Source organism: Juglans regia, chromosome 8, assembly GCF_001411555.2.
Source record: "Juglans regia cultivar Chandler chromosome 8, Walnut 2.0, whole genome shotgun sequence".
NCBI classification, from domain to species: Eukaryota; Viridiplantae; Streptophyta; class Magnoliopsida; order Fagales; family Juglandaceae; genus Juglans; species Juglans regia.
The window spans coordinates 14,410,570-14,437,192 of NC_049908.1; the positions used below are offsets into that span (position 1 = coordinate 14,410,570).

A 26,623-nucleotide genomic window follows, 5' to 3' on the forward strand; every position below is an offset into this window, starting at 1 on the left:
AAAATGAGCTGAGGTTATTTTTGGAAAATGTACATATTTGATGTTGAAAAGAAATTTGAACTGCCTCAGTTATTTGTTCTGCATTACTCATGAGATTCTGTTTAAGAAGAAATTACTTTCTATCATGACTGGTGTAGACATGAGCTTATTTTTGACATTCTGTTTCTGAACTTTGAAAAAGAGAGCGAATATGAAATTTTGTGCATAAATTATGTTGTGTAATAATTTTGTTCTGTTCTGAAGATTTTCTGTACTCTGAAATGATCTGATGTGATTTCTGAAAACCTCTGGCATAACATTCTGTTTCTATTTCTGTTTTTGTTCCGTTCTGACCTCACCACGGGTGTAAAACTATGGCCTCTGTTCGGGTTGGTACCAACTTTTCTGTTTCTGGTGCACCCACTTTGGAAACAAAGTGGTTTTCTGCTTGGTCTTTCCTATGTGCACACTCTGGGCTCCGAGAATGAATAAGGGGAAGATTCACATTCTGTTTCTGCTCGGTTAGCTACCGGGGTTTGCACAACCCTACCACGGGGGTTAAACATGGTATTTGTTCTGATTTGATAAGATAAGATATGATGTTTCAGTTTATGCTATGCCAAAGGGATTTTTGATTATGAATATTTTCGATCTTTCGCTCTAATATTTTGATGACATGTTATGACGCTACATTTTGAAAACATTATTCTGTTTCTGCATTCTGAAAGAAAATATTTTGTTCTGCATTCTGTTTTCTGTAAATGCTCATGTTTACACACTAGTATATGTCCTCTGCTTGCTGAGTTGTTGATAACTCACCCCTTATCTCCATATATTTTTCAGATATTTTTTATGGTTCAGCTGGAGAACAAGAGTAGAAAGTTTTAGCAGGTGTGATGATCAGAGTGGAATAAGTGCCCGAGGGTACAAGTGCTTATTTGAGAGTCGTAGTTAGTAAACCAAATTTGTGTTTCAGATATTTTGATTTGATGAGTTAAGGATAATTTCGAGTTTTAGAGAGTTTTTAATTTATGTTATTGAGTTTTTCTTTATCGTCCCCATGGAGGAATTTAGATATTTGGATTGATTAAATTGATTAATATTTTATTGGATTCTTCGGATTTTATAGTTGTACTATTTAAGTTGATTTGAAATATTAAGAGTTAACTCTCCGGACCTCCGGGAACGGGGTGTTACAGTTGGTATCAGAGACAGGTTTGAATTCTGCATACTATAGACCTTGGAGGTTTAGATATCTGTGGGTTCATAAGATGTGAAAATTTCAATATAGGAATTGGAGGATTATAAGGATAGCCATGTAGATATTTAAGTTTGAGTTCCAAGAACCTTATGTTTGATTTTGATGGGATTTGAGGTTTTAGATTTTGCTGATGTTAGGAATTGAATTTGGAACTTTGAGGGTATAGATTCTAGTGATATACGTGTGTATTAAGTGATGTCAGATTTGCATAGTTATCTGATATATATATATATATATATGTATATGTGTTTATATGCATATTTTATTTATCCTCTTATTTTATTCTATTTACCTGGTATTTTCGTTTTTTTTCATTTTAGAACGTTTCACCGAGTTTAGACTTCCAGGATGGCTGCTCGTCGTAGAGTTCGAACTCTTGAAGATTTGAACGAAGATGACAATGGTGGGGGTTGCACGTTCGAACAATTTAATCGAACGCATCCTCCCATATTTGATGGAAGAGGCGATGCGAACGCTGCGGAAGATTGGATACAAGACATTAAAGAAATATTTGGTGTTTTGGAGTGCACCGATCAGCAAAAAGTCAAGTTCGCAGCTTTCAAACTATCTGGAGAAGCAAAGAGATAGTGGAATTCTGAGAAAGTTATCAGGGAAACTGAGGGGACTGGGTTAATTGTTTGGGCTCAATTCAAGCAGAATTTCTTTGATCGATTTTTCCCTAAGGCTGATAGGGAAACAAGAGCTCGTGAGTTCACTAACTTGGTGCAAGGGACCATGACTGTGCGCCAGTATGCTGCAAGGTTTGCAGAATTATCACGTTTCGCCGCATACTTGATTCCCAATGAGGAGAAAAAGACTAGGAAGTTTGAGGAAGGTTTGAACTACAGGATTTATGAACGAGTGATGATATTTCAGATTCAGAATTTTTCGGAATTAGTACACAAGGCGATGCTAGTTGAGCAGAATCTCAAGAGGGGTGCTGAATTGCAAGAACAGAGAAAGAGAGCTACTCCACATGGATCCTCTAGTATGGATCAAGGGCCATGGAAGAAGAGAAATGATGGGAGCAGCTCGGGGCAAAAGCAAATGCAAGTAAATCAATCGAACAGCCTCTGTAAGTTTTGTAATCATGCACATACTGGAGAGTGCAGAAGGGAAATGGGGGCATGTTTTCGATGCGGTAAGACCGGACATCTTATTAGGGAATGCCCTTTTCTGCTGACAGACAACAAGAAGCCTAACCCACATCCAGGTTCCCAACAAGCGAATCAGGGTAATAATCAACGTAGAATGGGACCGGCCCGAGTGTTCGCACTAACATCTGAAGATGCTGAGAATGACAACAATGAGATCACAGGTACCTCACTCTATTTCTCCTTGAAATCTTTTTAATTTAGTTGAGATTAGTTATGCTTGTATGGAACTATTCTTATAGGGTAAATTAGAATATTAAAGTTTGGTTGAGAGTAGATTTTCTAAGGATTTGAAATTTGTGAATCGAGGTTATTCAGGACTTAAGCTTGGAACTTTTGATTATACTACTTTGTTTTAAGAGTTCTCTGTTAGTTAGTTGTAAATGCGGGGTTTAGTTCTTTTCCGAGGTATGCGACTCAATGTTTTTTTTTTTAGGACTATAAGTTGATAGAGTGAGCATCGGAAGCGTGGTTTGGTGAGTGATATGATAGTTTGAGAGTTTATTTTCGTCATTTATTGAGGCTTTATATTAGGTGGAGATTTTTAAAATTTATTTTTGGATATTTAATTGTATTATTGAGGTTTATATTCTCGATTTTAAAAGGCAGTGTATGCGAATGTGTTCGGCTAGAGAAATTATGGGAGAATACGATCGACAATATGGGAGGGTTAGAATTTGAAATATTAGGTTCGACAATTGCGGAATATTAATTAGGTTTGACATTATGATTAACAAATGGGTTAGGAATGGAATTGTTGTAGCGGATAAATATTTAGGCCTTGTTTGTGGTACTAGCAAATTTTGAGGACGAAATTTATTTAAGGGGGTAGATTGTGATACCCCATCTGATATGGATAAGGGTAGGTGGTGTATGGGATCCCACATTGCTTGGGAAGGAGAAGTTCTTGCTCTTTATAAGGTTCCAACGGGGCTCCAATTGTATCATTGACCAGTCATTTTGGAGTATAGGCCATGTGGGTTGGGCCTTCCATTGGGGCATTACAAATCGGATAAATATTTAGGCCTTGTTTGTGGTACTAGCAAATTTCGAGGACGAAATTTTTTTAAGGGGGGAGAATGTAACACCCGCACCCAAAATGGGTATAGTTGGACTTTAGATTTATTTATTTATTTATTTATTGGAGCTTGATGTTTTAAGTTTTTTATTTTACGGACTTGAGTAGTGATTTATTTTATTTTATTTTTCTGCACACGTTTATTTATTTTTTATTTTTTATTTTTTTTCCGCATGTATCACTTTGTGTTTTTTATTTATTTCTCTTTCGGTCTTTATTTTTTTCCGTAAGTTTGTTTTTCTCGTGCACGTCGTGCATGCTCTCGCTCAAACCATCTTCATCCGCGCTCACGTCTCCCTCTCTCGGCTCTCTAGGGTTTCACCTCATATATATATAGACACTCGTAGTTTTTTTTTTTCCATCCTATTAGAAACTGCCCAGACTCTACCCGCCGCACCACCTTGGAATCGCAAGCCCAGCCTCCATTCCCTCGGTTGCATGCACTCCCATACCGAGAGTTACCCCACGTAAGCCAGCCCTCCGTCGTCCCTTTTACCGCCACCAGTGCACCCTCGTAAGCCTCTGATCAGCTAACCATCTCCACCGTGCACCGACCAGAATCCAAACGAAATCGACGCAACCGTGCATGCTTTGCATCTCCATGGATCACAACTCCACCTCGCCGTGCATCACCTTCTCTTGGCCATCACTGGAGTCCAGCTTCTCCGCCATACTTGACCTGCACCACCACCAGAGTGCTGAGAAACAACCATCTACAAAGTGAGTCGAAACTCCTCTGTTTTGAGTCCGAAAAACAGAGCATCTTTTTCCAGCCACCTTAAGCCGCTGAAAACACCCTCCACCGAAAGCTCCTCCGCGCTGTGCCCCCTCAGAAACTTCCAGGGAGGACGTCTCATCACCCCTGTCCGCCGCACGCTGCCTCTGTTTCCCTGGTAAGCTCACGCCATTTCGGGTTGGTGTCTCCATTCTCTTGGTATCTACCTCACTTTTCCCTCACCGTGTGCCTCTCTCACTCGTCTCCCTCTCTTGCTCTCGCAGCCAGTGACAAGGTGCCACCCCCATTTCGCCGTAGCCAACCACCAGCTGCACGCCGTCGTGCCCCCACCTCTCCGTAAGTGCTTCAGCTGCACTGTGTGGACTTTTCTTTTCCGGCGTGTATATATATATATATATATATATGTATTTGTATGTTACGTGAACTATAGGATGTATTATTACATCTTTACCCCTTAAAGCATAACTCTAGATTTATTGTTCGGGTGTTTAATTTTGTGAGTTTATATTATGTACTTTGGATTTTGAAATCAAGGGTTTACAACGTGAACTGCATGTATTTTCATAACAAAATATTTTTTTTATGAAAATATTGATAAATTCTTGGAGTAATTGGTAAATGCAAAATCTTATTTTAACTCCTTTTTAAAAGAATATTTTTTTTATTTAAACAAAAGTATGATCATCTACTTATAATGATTTCGATATAGTTACGTTATTTTTAGTTTTATAATTTATAAATAAATTGAAATTTAATGTTTTAGTCGGAGTTATTATGTTGGATATTGATGAGTTAGAAAGTGATGTTGGTATATTAGGAATAATGAGAATTTAGGTTTTTGAGGAATTAAAATAGGTTATTTTAGCATTTTAGGCTTAAATATTGAGATACGTGATTAATTGGAAATTTATGAGAAGTACGTGATTATTTTATAGATGACGATTAATTATTATCTGACGCTTTTGAGGAATTTCGAAAAAGCTAAGAAGTCCAGGTAAGCGAGATTCTCATGCTAGACTTTGCATTTAAAATAAAATGAGCTGAGATTATTTTTGAAAAATGTACATATTTGATGTTGAAAAGAAATTTGAACTGCCTCAGTTATTTGTTCTGCATTACTCATGAGATTCTGTTTAAGAATAAATTATTTTCTGTTATGACTGGTGTAGACATGAGCTTATTTTTGACATTCTATTTCTGAACTTTGAAAAAGAGAGCGAATATGAAATTTTGTGCATAAATTATGTTGTGTAATAATTTTGTTCTGTTCTGAAGATTTTCTGTACTCTGAAATGATCTGATGTGATTTCTGAAAACCTCTGGCATAACATTCTGTTTCTATTTATGTTTTTGTTCTGTTCTGACCTCACCACGAGTGTAAAACTGTGGCCTCTGTTCGGGTTGGTACGAACTTTTCTGTTTCTGGTGCACCCACTTTGGAAACAAAGTGGTTTTCTGCGTGGTCTTTCCTATGTGCACACTCGGGGCTCCGAGAATGAATAAGGGGAAGATTCACATTCTGTTTCTGCTCTGTTAGCTACCGGGGTTTGCACAACCCTACCACGGGGGTTAAACATGGTATTTGTTCTGATTTGATAAGATAAGATGTGATATTTCAGTTTATGCTATGCCAAAGGGATTTTTGATTATGAATATTTTCGATCTTTCGCTCTGATATTTTGATGACATGTTATGACGCTACATTTTGAAAACATTATTCTGTTTCTGCATTCTGAAAGAAAATATTTTGTTCTGCATTCTGTTTTCTGTAAATGCTCATGTTTACACACTAGTATATGTCCTCTGCTTATTGAGTTATTGATAACTCACCCCTTATCTCTATATATTTTTCAGATATTTTTGATGGTTCAGCTGGAAAACAAGAGTAGAAAGTTTTAGCAGGTGTGATTATCGGAGTGGAATAAGTGCCCGAGGGTACAATTGCTTATTTGAGAGTCGTAGTTAGTAAACCAAATTTGTGTTTCAGATATTTTGATTTGATGAGTTAAGGATAATTTCGAGTTTTAGAGAGTTTTTAATTTATGTTATTGAGTTTTTCTTTATCGTCCCCATGGAGGAATTTAGATATTTGGATTGATTAAATTGATTAATATTTTATTGGATTCTTCGGATTTTATAGTTGTACTATTTAAGTTGATTTGAAGTATTTAGAGTTAACTCTCCGGACCTCCGGGAACGGGGTGTTACATTAATATTAATTTTTTTTTTTCAAGAGTGACCCCTTCCCAAATTTATTAATAATAAAAACCCTCACTTGTGGCGAAGGAATACCATGATAACAAAACAAGCATATCGGAAAAAAATACATAACAAGCAATATGCCACAAAAACACCCAAAACTCCCCAAAATAAAACTAAAAATCAACAATGATATAAAAGCCCAACGACTCAAAGACCTCTTAGATATGGTAATGACAATTTATTCGTGCGAAGCAATCCTTTCAAATACTTTGGAACTCCCAACAAAGAACGCCAAACATAAGTCAAACCTTGAGCTTCCATTTTTGCTAAATAATCCGCCGGTGCATTTCCTTCTCGATAAATGAGTTATGCCATAATATCCACCTTCAAACAAACCCATAACCTCCTCCCAAAAATCTTCTAAATACCACACACCACAGCTCTTTTTCTGAACCCAAGATACACAAACCAAAGAATCAGATTCAATATCCACATGACACAATCCCAAAGAACGGCAATATTTTAACCCAATTAATAATGCCTTCAACTCGGCAAGATTATTGGATCCCTCCCCAAGATAACATGAATAAGAAAGCACCATATCACCCTTAAAATCCCAAATTACTCCTCCTGCACCTAATCTCCCCGGGTTACCAAGGCTACTTCCATCAATATTTAATTTGAATCTATCACATGAGGGCTTCACCCAATAAACCACTTTAACCGGCCTCAATTTGATTTGGCTAAGCGGAATATTCAATTCTTTCAACCTCTCCTCATCAGCAAAAGCCATCTTTGTAAAACTAGACATTCTACTTAGCATTTTACTTATCCAGATACAAATATACCTCCAAAGCACTTCCACCGAAAAGCATTTGTCTTCCATCCTTGCCTTACATCGATGATGCCACAACTTCCAAATAATAAGAGAAGGAAGAAAACCCAAAATACAACCCACCTGCGACTTATTAGACGCACGTCGAAACCAAAGAAGCACCAACTCAAACCAACGTTTATTTGGGTCGTAAGGGACCCCCAAAATATTCGAAAACCTCTTCCAAATCCCAGCAGCAATGTCACCTTCAGCAAAGACATGATTCAAATCCTCATATCTTCCCTGCAAATAGCAATTACATTTAGAAGTAATAGGAATACCAACTCTCCTCAATCTATCATCCACACTTAAACCATTATGAAAAGCCTTCCACATAAGAATGGAAATTTTTTTTGGTATAGCTTCATGCCACACCCATTTAGCCCAAGGTACTGCTGGTGCCGTGACCCTCACACATTGCCAAGCACTTTTGGTGGAAAATAGTCCATTTTTATTATGAAGCCAAACCAATATATCTTGACCAGATTTATGAGCACCCAATAAGCTGCCAATCTCCTCCGCTTTTTGTACTCCCACTAGCCTCTCTAACAAGTCAAAATCCCAGCCATTAGCAACTTTTAAATCAGCCACCATCAGTCTTGGCACATCAATTACGGGATAAGAATTAGCAAGAGGGCCTTCACTCAACCATTTATCCCACCAAAAAGAAATATTACCATCCCGCACCCTCCATTTGGAATTATCCAAAACCTCCGGGATACATTTTACCACCATCTTCCAAAACCTCGAGCCTTTTTTAGGATCTAATAAAGATACATGTTTATCCCCAATATATTTAGCCCGAAAAAATTTTGCCCACAGATCCTCCCCAGTCAAAACCTTCCAAGCAAATTTAATATGAAGAGAAGTTTGTACCTCATCAAATTCCTGAATCCCAATTCCCCCCTCATCAGTTGGCTTACACATCAACTTCCAAGCAACCCATTTCTTCTTTTCCTTTCCATCTTTTTCCCCCCAAAAAAATGAACTCAAAAGTTTATTCAGATTCTTCAATACTCCTTTTGGCAATTGAAGAATAGACATAATATGGATCGGCATACTTGCTAACACATGCTTCAACAAAATCAACTTTCCCCCAGCCGAAAGACATTTTAATTTCCATCCCCCAAGTTTCTTCCTCACTCGGTTAAAAATAGGCTCTAAATGTAACTTCATAAGACGCCCATTAATAATAGGTGCACCAAGATAAGTAAATGGAAAAATACCTTCACTAAATCCCGTGATATTAAGCACCTCCCTCTTCCTCCCTGCAGTAGCATTTTTTGCAAAGTAGATGGCTGATTTTTCTTTACTTACCCGCTGCCCAGACCAAGACTCATAAGTCTCAATAACCTTCATCAATTCTTTCAAAGAACGCTTTCCTCCATTAGCAAAAATCACTACATCATCAGCATAAAGAAGGTGAGAAACAAGAGGCGCACCTCTTGGATGAGAAAAATTTTTAATATTGCCAAATAAAAAATTTTTCTTTAATAAGCGAGAGAGCACTTCTTCCATGATGATAAAAAGATATGGTGATAATGGATCACCCTGTCGCAATCCTCGACTTCCTTGAAAAAAACCTCGACTCGTACCATTCATCATAATCGAATACCAAGGTGAAGCAATGCAATTCCTGGTCAAACCACTAACAGAGGAAGAAAAACCGAAGGCTGTCAAAACATGTAAAACAAAATCCCATTCCACCCTATCATAAGCCTTAGCCAGATCCAGTTTCAAAATAATATTACCCCCCATCGCCTTTTTATTAAGCGATTGCACCATCTCCTGTGTAAGACTGATATTATCAAAGATACTCCTACCTGGAATAAACGCACATTGCTCATAAGAGATCAAAGAGGATAATAAAGGAGCAAGCCTCGCCACCAAAACCTTAGTGCAGATTTTGTAGAAGACGGAACATAAGCTAATAGGCCGAAACTTATCAAATCCGGTCGGCTGATCCATTTTTGGAATAAGTACTACAAAAGAAGCAGTGTAGAATCTGGGAAGAGGAATCCCTCGAAAAAATTCTTGAATTGCCTCCACCACCTCCAAACTAACAATATCCCAACATGCTTTATAAAAACCCGACCCAAAACCATCAGGCCCTGGACTACTCTCAATAGGAATGCTGAACACTGCTTGTTTCACCTCCTCTTCTGTAGGAACCGAACATAGTCTTAGATTATCATCATCCGAAATCACAATAGAAACATAATCACTCAGCTCCGGAAGTACTACTCGAGACGACTGTCCCAAGAATTCCCGAAAATAATGCACAGCACCATCATGAATTTCTTGCGGGGACTTTAGCATTAAACCATTCGGGAGCCTCATCTCCGTAATCTTTGATTGCCTCCGTTTATTCAAGAGAGCATGAAAATAACGCGAATTTTGATCTCCATGACGCCACCAACGAACTTTCGCACACTGGGCTAACCGCATTTCTTCACGATTATTCCAGGTCTCTAACTCCATTTTGGACGCCAGCAAATCACTTTCCACCTCTTCATCATAGTTCAGCTGCAAGCTCTCCTCCAGTCTCTCTATTCGATCCTCCAACTGCTTAATATGCCCACTTGTCCATCCTTATTCCATCCTTTCAGCACAGTCTTCAATTTCTTTAATTTCACCGCAAGCTTGATGAGGCCAGTACCAACCACCGGTTGATCCCAGACCTCTCGGACGCATCTAAAAAAATCCACATGATCCACCCACATCTGTTGAAATCGGAATGGAGATGGACCATAATATGCAACATTATTTACCATGGAGATAACCATAGGCGCATGGTCTGACGACGTACGAGACAAATACCTCATGAAAGAGTCCAGAAATGCTTGAACAAAATTCGGTGTAACCAACGAACGATCCAACCGAGCCCAGCTACGAGAACGCCCAGCCTGCCCATTACACCAAGAGAAACTTTTACCCCAGAATTTTAACTCCAGTAATCCACAAGAATGAATCCAAGAGTTGAACTCCTCCATCGCCAACAAGGAACGTGAACGACCACCTCTTCTTTCCACATCAGAAGCAATAATATTAAAATCCCCTGTTATTATCCAAGGTTCAATACCGTTACTCTCCTTTTCAAGATCAGCCCACAGCTCCCGCTGTTGAACATACGTACACTTAGCATAGACAAAGGAAGCTTTACATTTCAACAGACCAGTAGACACAATAACTGTAACATGTTGAGAACCGCAGCTCACCACATTCACATCTACATCATTCATCCAAAATATCCACAATTTACCATCCCAATCCCCATTCGAGAAACCATAATCAAAACCCAACATCCTTTTTACGTCATCCAATACTTCATCACGTAGAAATGGCTCTGCTAACACAACAACTTTCGGCTTATACATACTCAAAATCTTTTTTAGCCTGCTCTTAGAAGATCTCACCTCTATAATGTTCCAAAATAATATTGGACTTATCATAAATTTAATTTAGAGGAACGGGTGATCACCCGTTTACTGCTTCGAACTTTCATTCCAATTGCCTCGCCCCTTTTCTTCCCACGTTCCTGTGTATCAGAATTAGAACAAACCTCCTTACTAGTCAAAGCATTATCCACCAATATTTCTGTATCAGAAAAACTGGCCACCGAAGCAGCCATAGCACATTCCTCCTCTATCAACACACTATCTGTACCCTGTGCAACAAAATCTCCACCTTGTAATACTTCAGATTGATTCACAACAATAGCTAATAAATCCTCCTGCGCCACATCCACCATCCTCAATTTCATATTGTTCTCTAATCCCTGTTTATTTAATTCCTCAGGAACAGAGCACCCCACGTCATTCACAGGAAACTCCACCTCCGTAATAACAACCGTCTGGAAATTATTCAACACATTATCTTGCACTTCATGCCGAGTCCCTAACCCCACACCAAAACTCTGCACTGTCATCACCTCAGATACCACTGGCGCCATCTCTCCCAGATTAGCAGATACCCCCTCCGAAACATTACTTTCCGTAGGGATTTGAGGCTCCACCTCCTTAGACCTCTCCCCAGATACCATACCATGCGAACCCTCGAACTGGAAAATAACTCCTTCCTCCTCTTCCTGCATAATAGGGCGAACATCACTAACCAGCACCAAATCACTCGAATTCTTTCCTTCCTTACATAAAGCCGCCGCTTCTTGTGACTCTGTATTCGCACCATTTGGAACCGACGATTCCAATTGTTTCGGCTTTTCTCTATATTCCAGACGAACATTTTTCTTCTCCTTTTCCTTCCCTGTCTTCCCTCTTTTACACGTCTTCAAATTATGCCCCTGTAATCTACACTCATTGCAAAAAGCCGGTAAAGTTTCATAAATCACCTCCTGTCTACGACTTGCAGAGCACGAAGGAGCCCCAATCCAGAATGAAGAGATCGGCGATTTCGCAGCATCTAACTCTACACACACTCTCGCCCCGTCAGTTCTGGTTGCACACCGCGTAGAGTTATCACACCGTATAAACTTCCCTATTGGTGCCGTGAGACATTTCAGGATTGATGGGTGATAAAAATTTGGAGCCAAACCTGGAAGGAAAATCCAAACAGGAACCACCGAAGGCTCTTCTTCTTCAGAAAAATCCGGAGACCAATGAAAAGGACGATAAGCCACGCCGTCAACGTCACAAACTTCCCTCGAGAAAGCCTTATTGAAATCCTCCTCCGACATCAATCGGACAAACACATTCCGCGGCTTTCTCATAGACGAAACAACAGCCAAGCCAGACAAACCCCATCTGTTCTTAATAAACATTCTGATCGCATCCAGTGATGGCCGCTGTCTAAGAAACTTCAGGACCATTGAATATCTAAATGGTTCAGCAGACTTCAATATTTCCTCCTACAAAAACAAGAAATAGACTTCTCCCTCCATAGTTTTTGGAGCCCTTGCTGGCAGAAGCACATCTGGAAACGGCTGAGGGGAGGTAGAGAAGAGCTCTACGAACGACCGAGGGGTGGTCACCGGCATAGAGCCACTAGTACCCCCCGCGGCAGCCATGCAAATCACACGTAAAAACCCTAGCAGACAAAAAATCGCCTAAGGGTATTTTCGGAACATTTTTTCAACATATTGAAATCTCGTAACATTAATATTAATGTTTAAGAATAAATGAACATGATTAAATGACAAGGCACAAAACCAAACGCAAAGGTATGTTAATATATGCACCTATAATATCTTAGTTGTGCAAATCTCTCGCATTCATTTTAAACAAAAGTTGATGAGTTAGGATTTACATGAAAAAATAATTTTTTAATGGTGAACCTAACTTTTTTAAAAATGAGTGCATGAGACTTGCATACTCTAATAATGTATCAAAATTCGCGTTATTTTCATGCTCTCTTGAATAAACGGAGGCAATCAAAGATTACGGAGATGAGGCTCCCGAATGGTTTAATGCTAAAGTCCCCGCAAGAAATTCATGATGGTGCTGTGCATTATTTTCGGGAATTCTTGGGGCAGTTGTCTCGAGTAGTACTTCCGGAGCTGAGTGATTATGTTTCTATTGTGATTTCGGATGATGATAATCTAAGACTATGTTCAGTTCCTACAGAAGAGGAGGTGAAACAAGCAGTGTTCAGCATTCCTATTGAGAGTAGTCCAGGGCCTGATGGTTTTGGGTTGGGTTTTTATAGAGCATGTTGGGATATTGTTAGTTTGGAGGTGGTGGAGGCAATTCAAGAATTTTTTCGAGGGATTCCTCTTCCCAGATTCTACACTGCTTCTTTTGTAGTACTTATTCCAAAAATGGATCAGCCGACCGGATTTGATAAGTTTCGGCCTATTAGCTTATGTTCCGTCTTCTACAAAATCTGTACTAAGGTTTTTGGTGGCGAGGCTTGCTCCTTTATTATCCTCTTTGATCTCTTATGAGCAATGTGCGTTTATTCCAGGTAGGAGTATCTTTGATAATATCAGTCTTACACAGGAGATGGTGCAATCGCTTAATAAAAAGGCGATGGGGGGTAATATTATTTTGAAACTGGATATGGCTAAGGCTTATGATAGGGTGGAATGGGATTTTGTTTTACATGTTTTGACAGCCTTCGGTTTTTCTTCCTCTGTTAGTGGTTTGACCAGGAATTGCATTGCTTCGCCTTGGTATTCGATTATGATGAATGGTACGAGTCGAGGTTTTTTTCAAGGAAGTCGAGGATTGCGACAGGGTGATCCATTATCACCATATCTTTTTATCATCATGGAAGAAGTGCTCTCTCGCTTATTAAAGAAAAATTTTTTATGTGGCAATATTAAAAATTTTTCTCATCCAAGAGGTGCGCCTCTTGTTTCTCACCTTCTTTATGCTGATGATGTAGTGATTTTTGCTAATGGAGGAAAGCGTTCTTTGAAAGAATTGATGAAGTTTATTGAGACTTATGAGTCTTGGTCTGGGCAGCGGGTAAGTAAAGAAAAATCAGCCATCTACTTTGCAAAAAATGCTACTGCAGGGAGGAAGAGGGAGGTGCTTAATATCACGGGATTTAGTGAAGGTATTTTTCCATTTACTTATCTTGGTGCACCTATTATTAATGGGCGTCTTATGAAGTTACATTTAGAGCCTATTTTTAACCGAGTGAGGAAGAAACTTGGGGGATGGAAATTAAAATGTCTTTCGGCTGGGGGAAGTTGATTTTGTTGAAGCATGTGTTAGCAAGTATGCCGATCCATATTATGTCTATTCTTCAATTGCCAAAAGGAGTATTGAAGAATCTGAATAAACTTTTGAGTTCATTTTTTTGGGGGGAAAAAGATGGAAAGGAAAAGAAGAAATGGGTTGCTTGGAAGTTGATGTGTAAGCTAACTGATGAGGGGGGAATTGGGATTCGGGAATTTGATGAGGTACAAACTTCTCTTCATATGAAATTTGCTTGGAAGGTTTTGACTGGGGAGGATCTGTGGGCAAAATTTTTTCGGGCTAAATATATTGGGGATAAACATGTATCTTTATTAGATCCTAAAAAAGGCTCGAGGTTTTGGAAGATGGTGGTAAAATGTATCCCGGAGGTTTTGGATAATTCCAAATGGAGGGTGCGGGATGGTAATATTTCTTTTTGGTGGGATAAATGGTTGAGTGAAGGCCCTCTTGCTAATTCTTATCCTGTAATTGATGTGCCAAGACTGATGGTGGTTGATTTAAAAGTTGCTAATGGCTGGGATTTTGACTTGTTAGAGAGGCTAGTGGGAGTACAAAAAGCGGAGGAGATTGGCAGCTTATTGGGTGCTCATAAATCTGGTCAAGATATATTGGTTTGGCTTCATAATAAAAATGGACTATTTTCCACCAAAAGTGCTTGGCAATGTGTGAGGGTCACGGCACCAGCAGTACCTTGGGCTAAATGGGTGTGGCATGAAGCTATACCAAAAAAAATTCCTCATAATTTAATACTAGATGGTAGATTGTGAAGTAGAAGACAAACCTTGCGGGGTACTGCCAAAGCCTGTGGCTTGGGCCAGGTGGCTGGAAACCCGCTTGTTCATGTAAAAACTGAGAAAGCAGGGCTATTTGCATTTTAAAGTTCTAAGCTCGAACTTTAAAACCTGCAAATTATCTTGTAAAGAGCCTTGTACGTGTATGAGACATAGGAAAAGTGTGTTCCCAAAAAAAAATATGGCGATATACATTCGGTTTATTTGTATTTCCTTGCACAGCTATCCCTTGTGATGGAGAGAGTATCAAAGAAAGACACATGGGCTTGATTCAGAATCAAGCTTGGTTCATCCAAAAGGAGTTAAGTGTGTGTAACATGCATACCCAAACACACTTAGAAGAGTATATGAAGTAGAAGACTGAAAAATACCATCTCATAGATAAGATTGTTCATCCGGATTTTGGATCGGGTATCCGGGTATGGCCCGAATATACTTGGGTTATGACCCGGGCCGAAACCCTGATGAATCTAGGTTTTAAAAATCCGAAAATCTGGGTTCCGGGTTTTACCTGGATTGTTTTTTTTTAAGCTAAAGGTCCATATTTAATTAAATTCAAAAAAATAATTCCTTTTGAATGCATAATTATTTTTATGTAAAAGCCCTTCATTTATTAATTTGTTTTTAAAGAAGTCAAGTTGGAACGCATAATATGTTCTATATACTAAATGCATAAATTCCTCTATGCATGCATCACATTGCAATTCATTACATATTACATTATTTGTTATTTATACATTACATTACAAATTACAATATATGAATTACATAATCAATAACATGTCCATAAATGATTTAATCGATCCACTCCAAATAGCAACTTCAAGTAATTGGACTGAGAGATCCTACAAAACACACAAAGTTTTGAACAATGATTATATAACAAGGATTAAGACAAATTCCACTGAATAAATTAAAGATTAAGGACCCGTTTGTTTTCAGAGATGAGATGAGATGAGATCTTTTGAGATATATGTGAATAGTATTGAGATATATTGAGTATAAATGAGATAAGATAAGATGAGATAAAATTGTGTTTGTTTATAGAGATGAGATGAGATTAGTTGGACTTTTTTGTACTAAGAATTGATTGCCGTGGGACCCACAACTAATAATATTATTTTTAAACACAAGTCAGCCGCCCAAATGACCTGCAACCCGTGCATGAACAGTAAATCCGGAACGGCCAAATCTGCTAGCATTTGTCAAGTGCCCAATTGCGACATTCATGTTCATTTTTATTTCCCACGCACGCGTGCATGCTTCCTTTATTAAATCAAGAAAGTAATAATTTATGACTTTTATCAAATATTAAATTCAGTTTGGTGGAAATATTTGTAATGTAAAAAAAAAAAAAAACAGCAGTTTTTTATAAAATAATGTGCAAAAATCTTTTGTATGCAGTACCTATTTTATCAAATATTTGTGTCACTCATTCCTAATATTTTAATATTAATTTTTTCATTCATTGTTACTACAGTAGACACTCGTTAAAAACAAAAAGAAGAAAATATTAAAATAAATGTGATGCATGGCTGTGAAAGAATTTATTATTTTTAATATTTAAAGGTATTTCAGCAATTTTTTATATACGTTAACACGTGTGTTAATAAAGGAAGCTTCGTCAAACCTATTTTAATTTGAACGAAGATTAAAAACACTAATCATTTGGAAGGGACCAAATAAATAAACAAAGAAATAACCAAATCCAATAACGTAATTCATTTACCATTTGCCATTAAATAAATAATATGTCCACCATGATCAAATGTTTAGCAATCCACATCGAGAATTATATCATGTTTAAATTCACATTTCGCATAAAATACATCAATTCTCGAAGATAAGGATACATGCAATCACAACAAAAAAATATCAGTATTAAATATACACGTAGATGCCTTAAATAACACCATCAATGACCACCCCTTGCTTCCCACATAGAAATGGCAATCTCATCTCTAATTGCACCCATATTGTTTTGGGCCTCAGTTGACAAGTCTACATGACCAGGTGAGGATCCCCCGTCACCAACCGCAGGCTCAATAACTGGTAGATGCATCGTACTCCACGTCTGAAATATCCAGTCATCGGGGGTGACCGTTCTAATATAGTTGTGCAGTGCACAGCACGCTGTAATAATAAGTCCTTGTCTACCAACTGAATATGGAGGCATGTTGGAGAGAATGGTGAATCGTTCTTTTATAACACCAAATGCTCGTTCTACAATATTACGAACTATTGAGTGATGATAATTAAAATAATCTTTATACCCATGAAAACCCTTGTCATTGTGACGATCACTCCGGTGATAACGTTCTCTTGGATAGGGGGGCAGCAATCCCGTAGTGCATGGATAAGCTGAATCCACAAGATAATACTAACCTGAGCGTCAATTTATTTTCAAAGCACAAACTTCAATGAATATAACAACAATCACAAAGAAAGTTCCAACTTAATAATATTTGACAAAGTTGTTTGGAAAAAAAATATTACCCTCTGGTGGCCATGGAAAACGAGCTTTTGGATCACTGGCAGCATGGTGGAACACACGTGCATCATGCGCGGATCCCTCCCATCCAGTGTAAACAAATATAAACTTCATATCGAAATCAACTATTGCCAACACATTTTGGGCAACTCTACCCAACCGATTTCGATATGCCTCGCGCAACTCAGCTGGCATCGTACCGTCCATCGCGCCAATGCATCCCTATAATACCAACAAATCAATCCCAACTGCCTAACACAACCAACTAATGCTAATAATACTATTGTTACATTGTATGTTGTAAAACAAAGTTTGAATTTCAATTGTTACCTGAAACCAAGGATAATTACGATTGTTGCTTGAAATATAAGGGTGCACGCTGTTCCTTAGAGTTGGCACAATCAAATGCCTCCCAACCTCACATAATGCATTAATGACTTTTCTAACGTTTTTATTGATTGTTTGCGTCGAATGTTGAAACCTGTTCCCAACAATTCGCTGGCCTTCCGCATGGCCCACAAGAAGACAAAACATACCCACAGCTTCCTCCACCGTCACTTCTCTTCTAGAATCACGTATCAAGTGATTGGTACGTAACAATCTGCATAAACAGCGGAATGTAGGTACCTCCATTCAAAACATAATCTTGCAATTATCTGGATGGCCATTTAGAATTCCTAATATATATTGATGCCCTCAGAGGCCGATATTATGTTGTGGCCTTGGGGGATTCCTTCGCTGTCTGTGGGACAGTATCCTAATAGTATTCATGATATCTATGGTCTCCATCGGATCATCACTATCACTCTCGTCGGTCCAAGAATTGTTATGCGCCATTCTCTACTATATGATGTCGAACTAGTCTAAAAACTCAAGACAAGTTCGGGAATAGACCAACAGGAGGGACCTATAGCATTGTGAAGTATTTTTTATGAGTGTACGTTTCCATTATAGAGAAGAAACCAAGAAGCTCAATATATGCAAAGAACCATGCATAGTTAATGGATTCTTAACGATATCCCATATCTTTAATTTTCATGTAAATGGAACTTACATTATTATTTCAGCAAAACATAGAAAATATATGCTTGAAAATATATTTATAAATTCTTATGAATATAGTATATATATATTCTATATTAGTTCAGCAAAGACATGTTAGTCGATGTGTTTGTGTCTACTATTCATACTAACATCATGTGTTAGTGAGCCCAAGTAATGGGAAGCCCAAGTTTCAAACTCGGCCCATCAAAATTGGCGGTCCAATTTAATGACATTTCATGAAGTTACACGATGGAAACAACAGAATTTCAGAGTGAGAGAGGGTGAGGAAAGGGATGACGGGCAAGGCACGGAGAAGCAACAAGGGAAGCAACGGGACATTATGAAAGGGAATTGGAAACAGAGAGCATGTGCTTCAGGTAAGAATTCAGAGATCTCTCCTCATATTTTTTGCAAGAAACATGATCGCCTAGATGAGAATTTGTTGTGTGATCAGGCGAAGAAAAATAAAGTGGGAGATGAAAATTTTGGTGATGTTGAAATGGGTTTCTATTCCCAAGTTCCTTAGAAGGGGGGGTAAAATAGAAAGTCTTAAAAATTTATCATCGGTGGAGGTTGGAGTCCAACCCCGCCGAGAACCATGAAAATAATCAGATGGAATTCCTGTGGGCTTGGGAACCCACAGGAATTCCGGAAGATCCCAAAATTCTCTTCTCACAAGAAACCAATTGTATGGAGGAAAAGTAGAAAAGATAAAATATTTTCTGGGCTTTGAGTGTTGTGTGGCAATAGACAGTGTAGGTAGAAGTGGTGGGTTGGCATATTCTAGAAGAAGGAAGTGGATTTAATGGTGACAAATTTCTCAAAATACCACATAAATTCCTGGGTTAAAGAAGAAGGAGATGAGGAAAAGGAATGTCAGCTTACGGGTATATATGGGAATCTTGATGCATCCAATAGGATGGAGACTTGGAACCTGTTACGTTCTTTAAAGGTTCCCAAATATAAAACTTGGTTAACGTGTGGTGATTTTAATGAAAGTCTAAGCTATGATGAAAAAATGGGTGGAAAAATGAAGCCTAAGAGGCAGATGTTTGATTTTCGAACTGTGTTGGATGACTGTGAAATGTATGATTTAGGTTTGTCCTATGTTCACTTGGTGTAATAGAAGGAATAGTGATCACAGTATAAGTGAAAGGCTGGATAGATTTGTAGCAAATCTGGAGTGGAGTAATCTTTATACTCGGTGAGTGAATACCTACAGCTGCATATTCACACTGCAATTACAACCATATTTCCATAAGGTGTCTATTAATAGTTTAAGTCAAAACAGTCCACTTGCACTAGTTTTTCCAGAAACAAACTAATATATGCGATATATATATATAGCATTGGTCCAGTCACCTAGTTAATATAATTAATATACATCTTATTCAAAGTAAGATGCAGTGTAAACAATATATTAAAGACATCGTATTCAGCAATATATATGGAATATATTTAATCACAATAACCAACACAAATATATATATATGCACAAGCTAAACATGTTCCCATGGACAAGTTGTTTGCAATAACATCACAATAACAAATCAGCAGCTCCAACAGCCAGTTTTAAAACACAGTAATTTGTAAGAGAAGTCAATCTTTAATTAAAAACATGTAATAGGTCCTACCACATAATGAACCAACCAAATATTTCAACTTAAAGAGTATTTAAATAGTGTTAAAATATTTAACATCAAAATTCTGGGCTTTTTCCTTCCATCCATTCATCGACAAGTGGGTATAAAGGGGATGATATCCCTCGTGACAGAAATATTTAAAGTTTGAGAGGAAGCATAATCTAGGGGGCAGCAACCTCTACCTTTGGGGCGTCGAGTAGATGCCTTTGTGAAAAGTTGATCACGTTCACAACAACCTACAGCTGGTCATTGGGAAGAGCACGAAATCAGACATAAATTCAAGAGGCAGGAAAAAAATGATATAAACAAACTCAATAACATTAGGAAAAAACCATCAACACAATTTTGTTGATCTACCCAACACATAAGACAATACTATTAATAACCAAACCATCATTCCGCAACATCACAACTAGATTTGAATTAAAAAAAGTGCATGGAACTGGTCCAAAGATATCCATCAAACGAACAAATGTAAACAAGTATTCAGAAAACTCAAATTACATAACGCCGATGAAAAATTAAAACGAAGCAAAGCTACTAATCAACCACTCAAGACATCCTACTCACTAATCAACTATGCATAGTTCGATCACTCAACTATGCGATGCCCACGCGTGCCTATGCTCATCATCCAATACCAAAAATCCTTGTTGTGCCATGGGATTCATTAAGCAATCAAACGCACGAGAGAAAACATCGGGAGGCAGTGGGGGCTGAAGTGCTTGTAACAAGGCCACACAGTGGGAAAAAGAATCGAAACCGTCATCACTTTCCATGCAATGTGTGGAGGTCCTACTCCGCTTTTCCCCTGACGCTTCTCCTCTGCCCTCATAACACTTTCGGCGTGTCTCATAGGAACGCGTGATCACTGCAACCATGTTCGATATCTCTTCGTCGTGCTGGTTGCGTTGCCCTCCCTTCTGACGTCGTCGGGACGAGTGAGTCGATGGTGTCTCCATGTCCATGGAAAACTGGGACGGGCCATTAAAGACAAAATCAGAGTTCCCTTGGGTGCCAAGTGCTGGGCCCCAACGGCACATCTTAGCATCAAGACGCTCCTCCTCGTCGGAAGATGGTGGTGGTTGGGTGGAGGCATGGTGGAGTGTACCGATGGCAACAGCAGTGCCACAAATGGTATAGAGGTCTACATATGGTGGGCAATCCGAGGTACGAAACTTCTTTACTTGTGGTTTGGCCTGGATAAGGAATTTTAAATTCAACATATTAGGGAGGGATTACCGCGGGAAACAGTGACATATAATAAAGGGATAATTTTCGTAATATGAAAATATGGCATGCTTAGAGAAGTATTACCCTAATGGCATTTGCCCAGTGTTCGTCACTCCCTATAACCGTTTTCGTATCGGGGTCCCATCCCATACCAGTTTGGTGCATGAGGTCTGTGAAAAGTCGTTGCATCATCTTAAGCCGATGTATTTTCCCCTTGATTTGGCTCGCTTCGTACGTCCTTACGCCCACTGCCGTAAGACGTGCAGCATAGGAAGCATGGTCCCTAGAAGTGATCTTCCCAGCCCTCAATGCACCATTAAGGGCTTCCGCTAACATCATGTCAATGAAGACATCCTCCATTCCATTCGCCCAAATCATTGGATCAACGTGTGAAATGTCGGTATCGGAGTCCATTTGAAAATGCTAATAATATGATATTTCAATCCAAAGACATTTATATCATATCGCCAAATAAATGATAAAATGAAATCCAAATTGTTTAATTTAGAAGTGGGTCATACCTGCCGAGGGTGAGGTAATCGAGAGGAGCGTAGGTAGTAACGCTAACAAATTAAAAATGTTGTTAAAAACAGTTTGTTGCCAATATGGAATCCAAAATAATGAGCGTGTGCGTCCAAAACATTTTCACGTGATCATATACGAGCTTGACATATATTACCCACATAATCAATGAAGATGTTCTATAATATTATTTTTATTATTACATACTGAAATGAGATGAGAATGTGACTAATATAGTACACACAAGTGATTTTTTTTTTCTCCCAAATACCATGTAGAAAGACCGATTCCTTTCAACTAATGCACCCATTTAAGTCCCAATTAGTCCTTCACTTATTGTTAATGGCAGCCAACCATTTAGATTAAAGTTGGGTTCATATATAGTTTGAATTTCAAGTTTCCAGCTCTTGATAGTAAGTCCACTAGGAATTTTTCCTCTACCTCTGAATGGTGTCTAGAAAGTACACCATCAAGTTACCTTCATTTTGTTGCATCTAATATGAGTAGTTTAAAAAAAACACATTTCCACCCAAAAAAAGAAGCTAAGATTAACCAGATTTATCAAAACTAAACTACAATTATTAGCGTTGCTACTGATCAGGTTAATTCACACTTACGCGTGTTCTCATCAAGTAGCCATATAAACATACAAAAGAAAGCAAAGCAGAGCTGATCTAAAGCCTTTTTAGAAATTATTAATCATACAAGGATGGGGTTATATATTGAATAATGGAAACTGGTTGATAGACAATATGATATTACTTATTAGCACAGAATAATGAGAGTAGATTATATAACTTTATATTTTATAATTTGTTTAATTTCTAGTATTAGATCATTTTCTTGCTCAATAATTTATTATTATATTAAAAAACCAATGAGCGTGACAAAAGGATGAGACAAGTCTCGTCAACTTTTTTGACATCAAATACAATTTACCATTATATAATTTTACTGATCCTAGTAAAGTTTGACTATTCTTTGGGGGTAATCATCCTGCAGGAAGAACTAATTTGTAATATATATATATATATATATAAATATATAATGATCACACCATTTCCCTATTCTTATTTTGTCAAAACGTACGTGACTATTATCACGACCTAACTATGGATGCACTACCACGGATAAGAAATCTCAAAGAGCCCATGCATTGATGCACACACATGACATGATCCATGCATAAATTTTGTCAAAATAAAAATAAAATTTATTAATGCTCTTGCCACAAAGCTTATTTTTCTAAGAAACTTCACAAAACAAGTATAGATTAAAAAACAATATATAAAAGAATAAAAAATAAATTGGATTTGAATTTCAAATCAATTATCATGATTTCAAATTCAAAATTTCGAGAAGTTTAAAAGCTTATTTGACTTTATTGCAAATCTAACTCTGAAATCTAAGATCCCATCAAACTAAAGAGATTAGATTTTAAATACCCAAAGATTATTTAATCTCAGTCCCAAAGCATTAATCACCAACAAAAATGCAGTTCATTTACACAAATTATTGATATAAAATAAATAAATATTAGAGGGGAGCAACCGCAAGCTCACCTGGTATGACCTCGTTCTCGGACCCGTGCTGCCTTTGGAGATGATGGTGAGGGAGCGTTTATGGCAGTGGTTTTTGAGAGCTAAACCCAGGTTGCAGCACCGAACCGTGGTGGACGAGCGGGGGGTTTTGGCAGCTTTCGGCATTTTCCTATATGTAGGGTGGTTGGAGCAATGAAAGGGGAGAAGAGGATTTCGCAGCAATCAGTTCAGTGATGGGTGGGGGAATAGGGGAGATTCACACGGCAAGAACAGATTGGACACAGAGTCTGATTTTTCTTCGAGATGAGCCTTCTCGGGATGTCGATTGGAAGGCAATCAGCTTGGCGAGGATGAGTGACTGCAGCCGAGGGATGCACTAGAATCAGTTCTGAACGAATATCAAAGGGAATCGAAATCTTGAGATGGGATGACCGTTTTCAAAGATTCGCACGGCTTGAAGTTGGAAATGGGCTTACGGGATAGAGGAGAGAGAGCGTTTGAATCACGGAAGAGAGGAGACAGAGCATGTGAGATTCGCACGGATGTGAGATGGAAACCAGTCAACAGTGTTGAGTATAGGAGAGAACAACTGAGATGAAAACTTTGGGATAAAATTGTGTTTGTTTTCGGGAACCCATCTAACCATACGAAAACTGGTTTTAGGTTTTCAAAGTTTTCGGATTACCTCCGAAAACAAACGGGCCCTAAGATGAGAATGGATTCTTTTTTTTTTTTTTTTTTTCCAAATACACTCACACTAACAAATATTTTGTAGAGTTTTCATTCAAATAGATATCACTAGACAACCACTTCTCTTAGCAAAATTAATAAACAAGAACATAAAACAGAGTAGTACTCAACAATAAAAAAGCTACACGTTCTCTCTGTCCTCACTCTCTTAACAATATGAATATCAAAATGCTTAATATAGTAGTACTTGTGCTAGTACGTACTCAACTTTGTTTCATTGAAGCATGCAACAAAATCTTACTGAAGCACATCTTTGTTTCATTGAAGCATGTAATTTCAAACCTTTCTTTTCAATTATTTTTATACAAACTATAGTTCAAATAGTTGGTGTAACACCCCGTATTTTAGTGTATTTTTACTGAAGGATTATTTTTATTTATTCAAAAATTTATCCTCTTATTTTAAAATTGGTTGGATTTTTAGTGAGTTTATTTTTATGATTTTAATTTTGTGAAAATTATTTTTATGTGCTTTCTTAATATTTATTTATTTTTATACATTTAAATTGCTTTTAATATTTAATTAATTACTGCGAGATTTAATTATTTTAATTTCACTTTACCATTACGTTTAAATTATTTTATTTAACTTGTGGTTTTGAAATTGTTTCCGTTGGATCATTTTTATGACCCAAGATATGAGGATTGGACCTCATTTCTTTCCCTCCATTTTCTTTCCTCTCTTTTTCTTTCTTCTTTTCTTTTCTTTCTTTTTCTTCTTTTCCTTCGTTTCCCCTGGCTTCCTGCGCGACACCCACCCCCTCTCCCTCTCTCCGTCCTTTCCTTCTTCTCCACCCAGCGCGCCATGCGCAGGCGGTGGTCGACACCACCCTGCTCCCCAGCTTCCCCAGCCACCGACAACGCCACCCCTCCGTTTCCAGCCCTATTCGCGCCGCCGATAGCCACCACGAGCCTCTCCAAGCCGCGGCACTCTTTCCACCACTGTGCCGACGTCGCACCACCATTGGCCGCCATCTTCTCACCACATCATCCTCGACCTCTTGGCAACCCGTTGGACCTAACTCCAGCTCTGATCCATCACCGGTGAAGCACAACCAACTCCATTTCCGATTTGGGTGTTTTTGGTCTTCTACCGCCGCCCACGCCGCCACCCACGGCCAACTTTCACCACCACTAGCTTCACCGACCTCCCTAGGCCATACCCTATCATTTTTGGTTCTTCGTTTCTCTCTGTTGAAAAGTGGGTATTTGAGACCCACGGCCACAGTGTATTTTGCACTGTTACGTTGCTCAGATGTCACTTCTTGCAGCTTCGTGATCTTTCAGAAATTGCTATATAGCGCTGTAAGTATTTTCCAAAGAATTATTGTGAATTTAATGTATTTTTACACTAACACATTATATTGTATTTGAACTGTTGATTGGTTTTGCCGGACTGAGTCCAAAGAGTATGGGGGTTGGATGGATTGGTGATTGAAGTTGTTTGGTTGGATTTGATTGGGTTGGTTATTGATGGTTGTTGATTAGTGTCGGTACATGTACATTTCATGATTTCATGCATGATCATGTTTGTAAAGGAAATTGGGTTTTCGTGTATTGCATTCATGTTCATGTGTTTATTGAAAAATGGGTTTTCATGTGAAATGATTTATTGGGTGCTTGTGTATCACGAACCCCAAGCCGAGATGGGGTATTATCTCGGTGGAGCTCCTCTGGTCACTCGGGAGCATAATATACTGAGTGACGTCCCCTAGATTGTCGCAGGGCGACAATGGGATCAGACGAGAGATTCGTGCCGACTTCGTGGTCCTTCTGCTGGCGGGGACTAGAGGATGCTTGGCTACGTACGCGCTGGGCGCGGAACTGGGCATTGCTCGTTGTGAAGTTGATGTTTTACCACGAACGTGTTGGGCGCAGAAGTGGGCATCGCTACGAATCCAGGGTGTGCGGATGACCCATAGGGGAGATCGTGGTGCATACGTTAAAAATGGACTATTTTCTGGGAAAATAGTGTGTGTTGGATTTTATGTAAACCATTTTCTGGGAAAATGTTTTATGGATTATTTTTGGGCCAATTGGGATTTTGGCGTGTGTTGGAAAATAATCATTTTCGGGAAAAATGATGTTTTGAGGGAAATGCATATTTCTTCATATGCATGCGTGTTGGTTGCATTAAATGCATTTTATTCCTAAGGATTGCTTGGTTTATACTTACCTGCGGTACCATTTTGTGGTAACGCAGATTTTGATAGAGATGAAGATGAGGGTGAGCGTGAGGAGTCGGCTCCGCCCGAGGAGTGATTTGAGATCACTCATTTGTATTTTGGGACATGTGTTAAAGTTTATTTTGGGATGACTATATAATTACTTTTTAAACCCTTTTACTGATGTTTAGATTGTATTTAAATTTTGGTACTTAGTTGACTTATCCGCTGCGTTGTTTTTGTACATTGTTGCATGTACGCACACTGGCACTATTGTTGGGATGCGTGACCGTGTTGTCATCATCCCGGCATCTCGATTCCTGTGTTTCCTTACATGGGGGTCGGGGGCGCCACAGTTGGTGCAGTACCTTGACCCTGAAGAAATTGTTGTTGATCCCCAAAGTTGGCCTCAAAGTGGAGAAAGCACCACCACATGTCATATAGGATATGACCAATCAAAGGTGAATAGATCATGCTCCCACATAAAAGAAAATAAAA

General features: G+C 38.5%; 1 protein-coding gene across 1 annotated transcript; it reads right to left on the minus strand.

Moving 5' to 3' along the window:
• Window positions 1-9,833: 9,833 nt before the first annotated feature.
• Window positions 9,834-10,661, minus strand: LOC118349189. The gene has a single exon (XM_035692776.1). The coding sequence runs from the start codon at window positions 10,659-10,661 to the stop codon at window positions 9,834-9,836; it is 828 nt and encodes a 275-aa protein (XP_035548669.1).
• Between the last annotated feature and the right edge of the window lie 15,962 nt (window positions 10,662-26,623).

What these genes read in the sequence shown, in the direction of transcription:
- LOC118349189 (XM_035692776.1), bottom strand. Translation starts at nt 10,661, where the DNA reads ATGTATAAGCCGAAAGTTGTTGTGTTAGCAGAGCCATTTCTACGTGAT.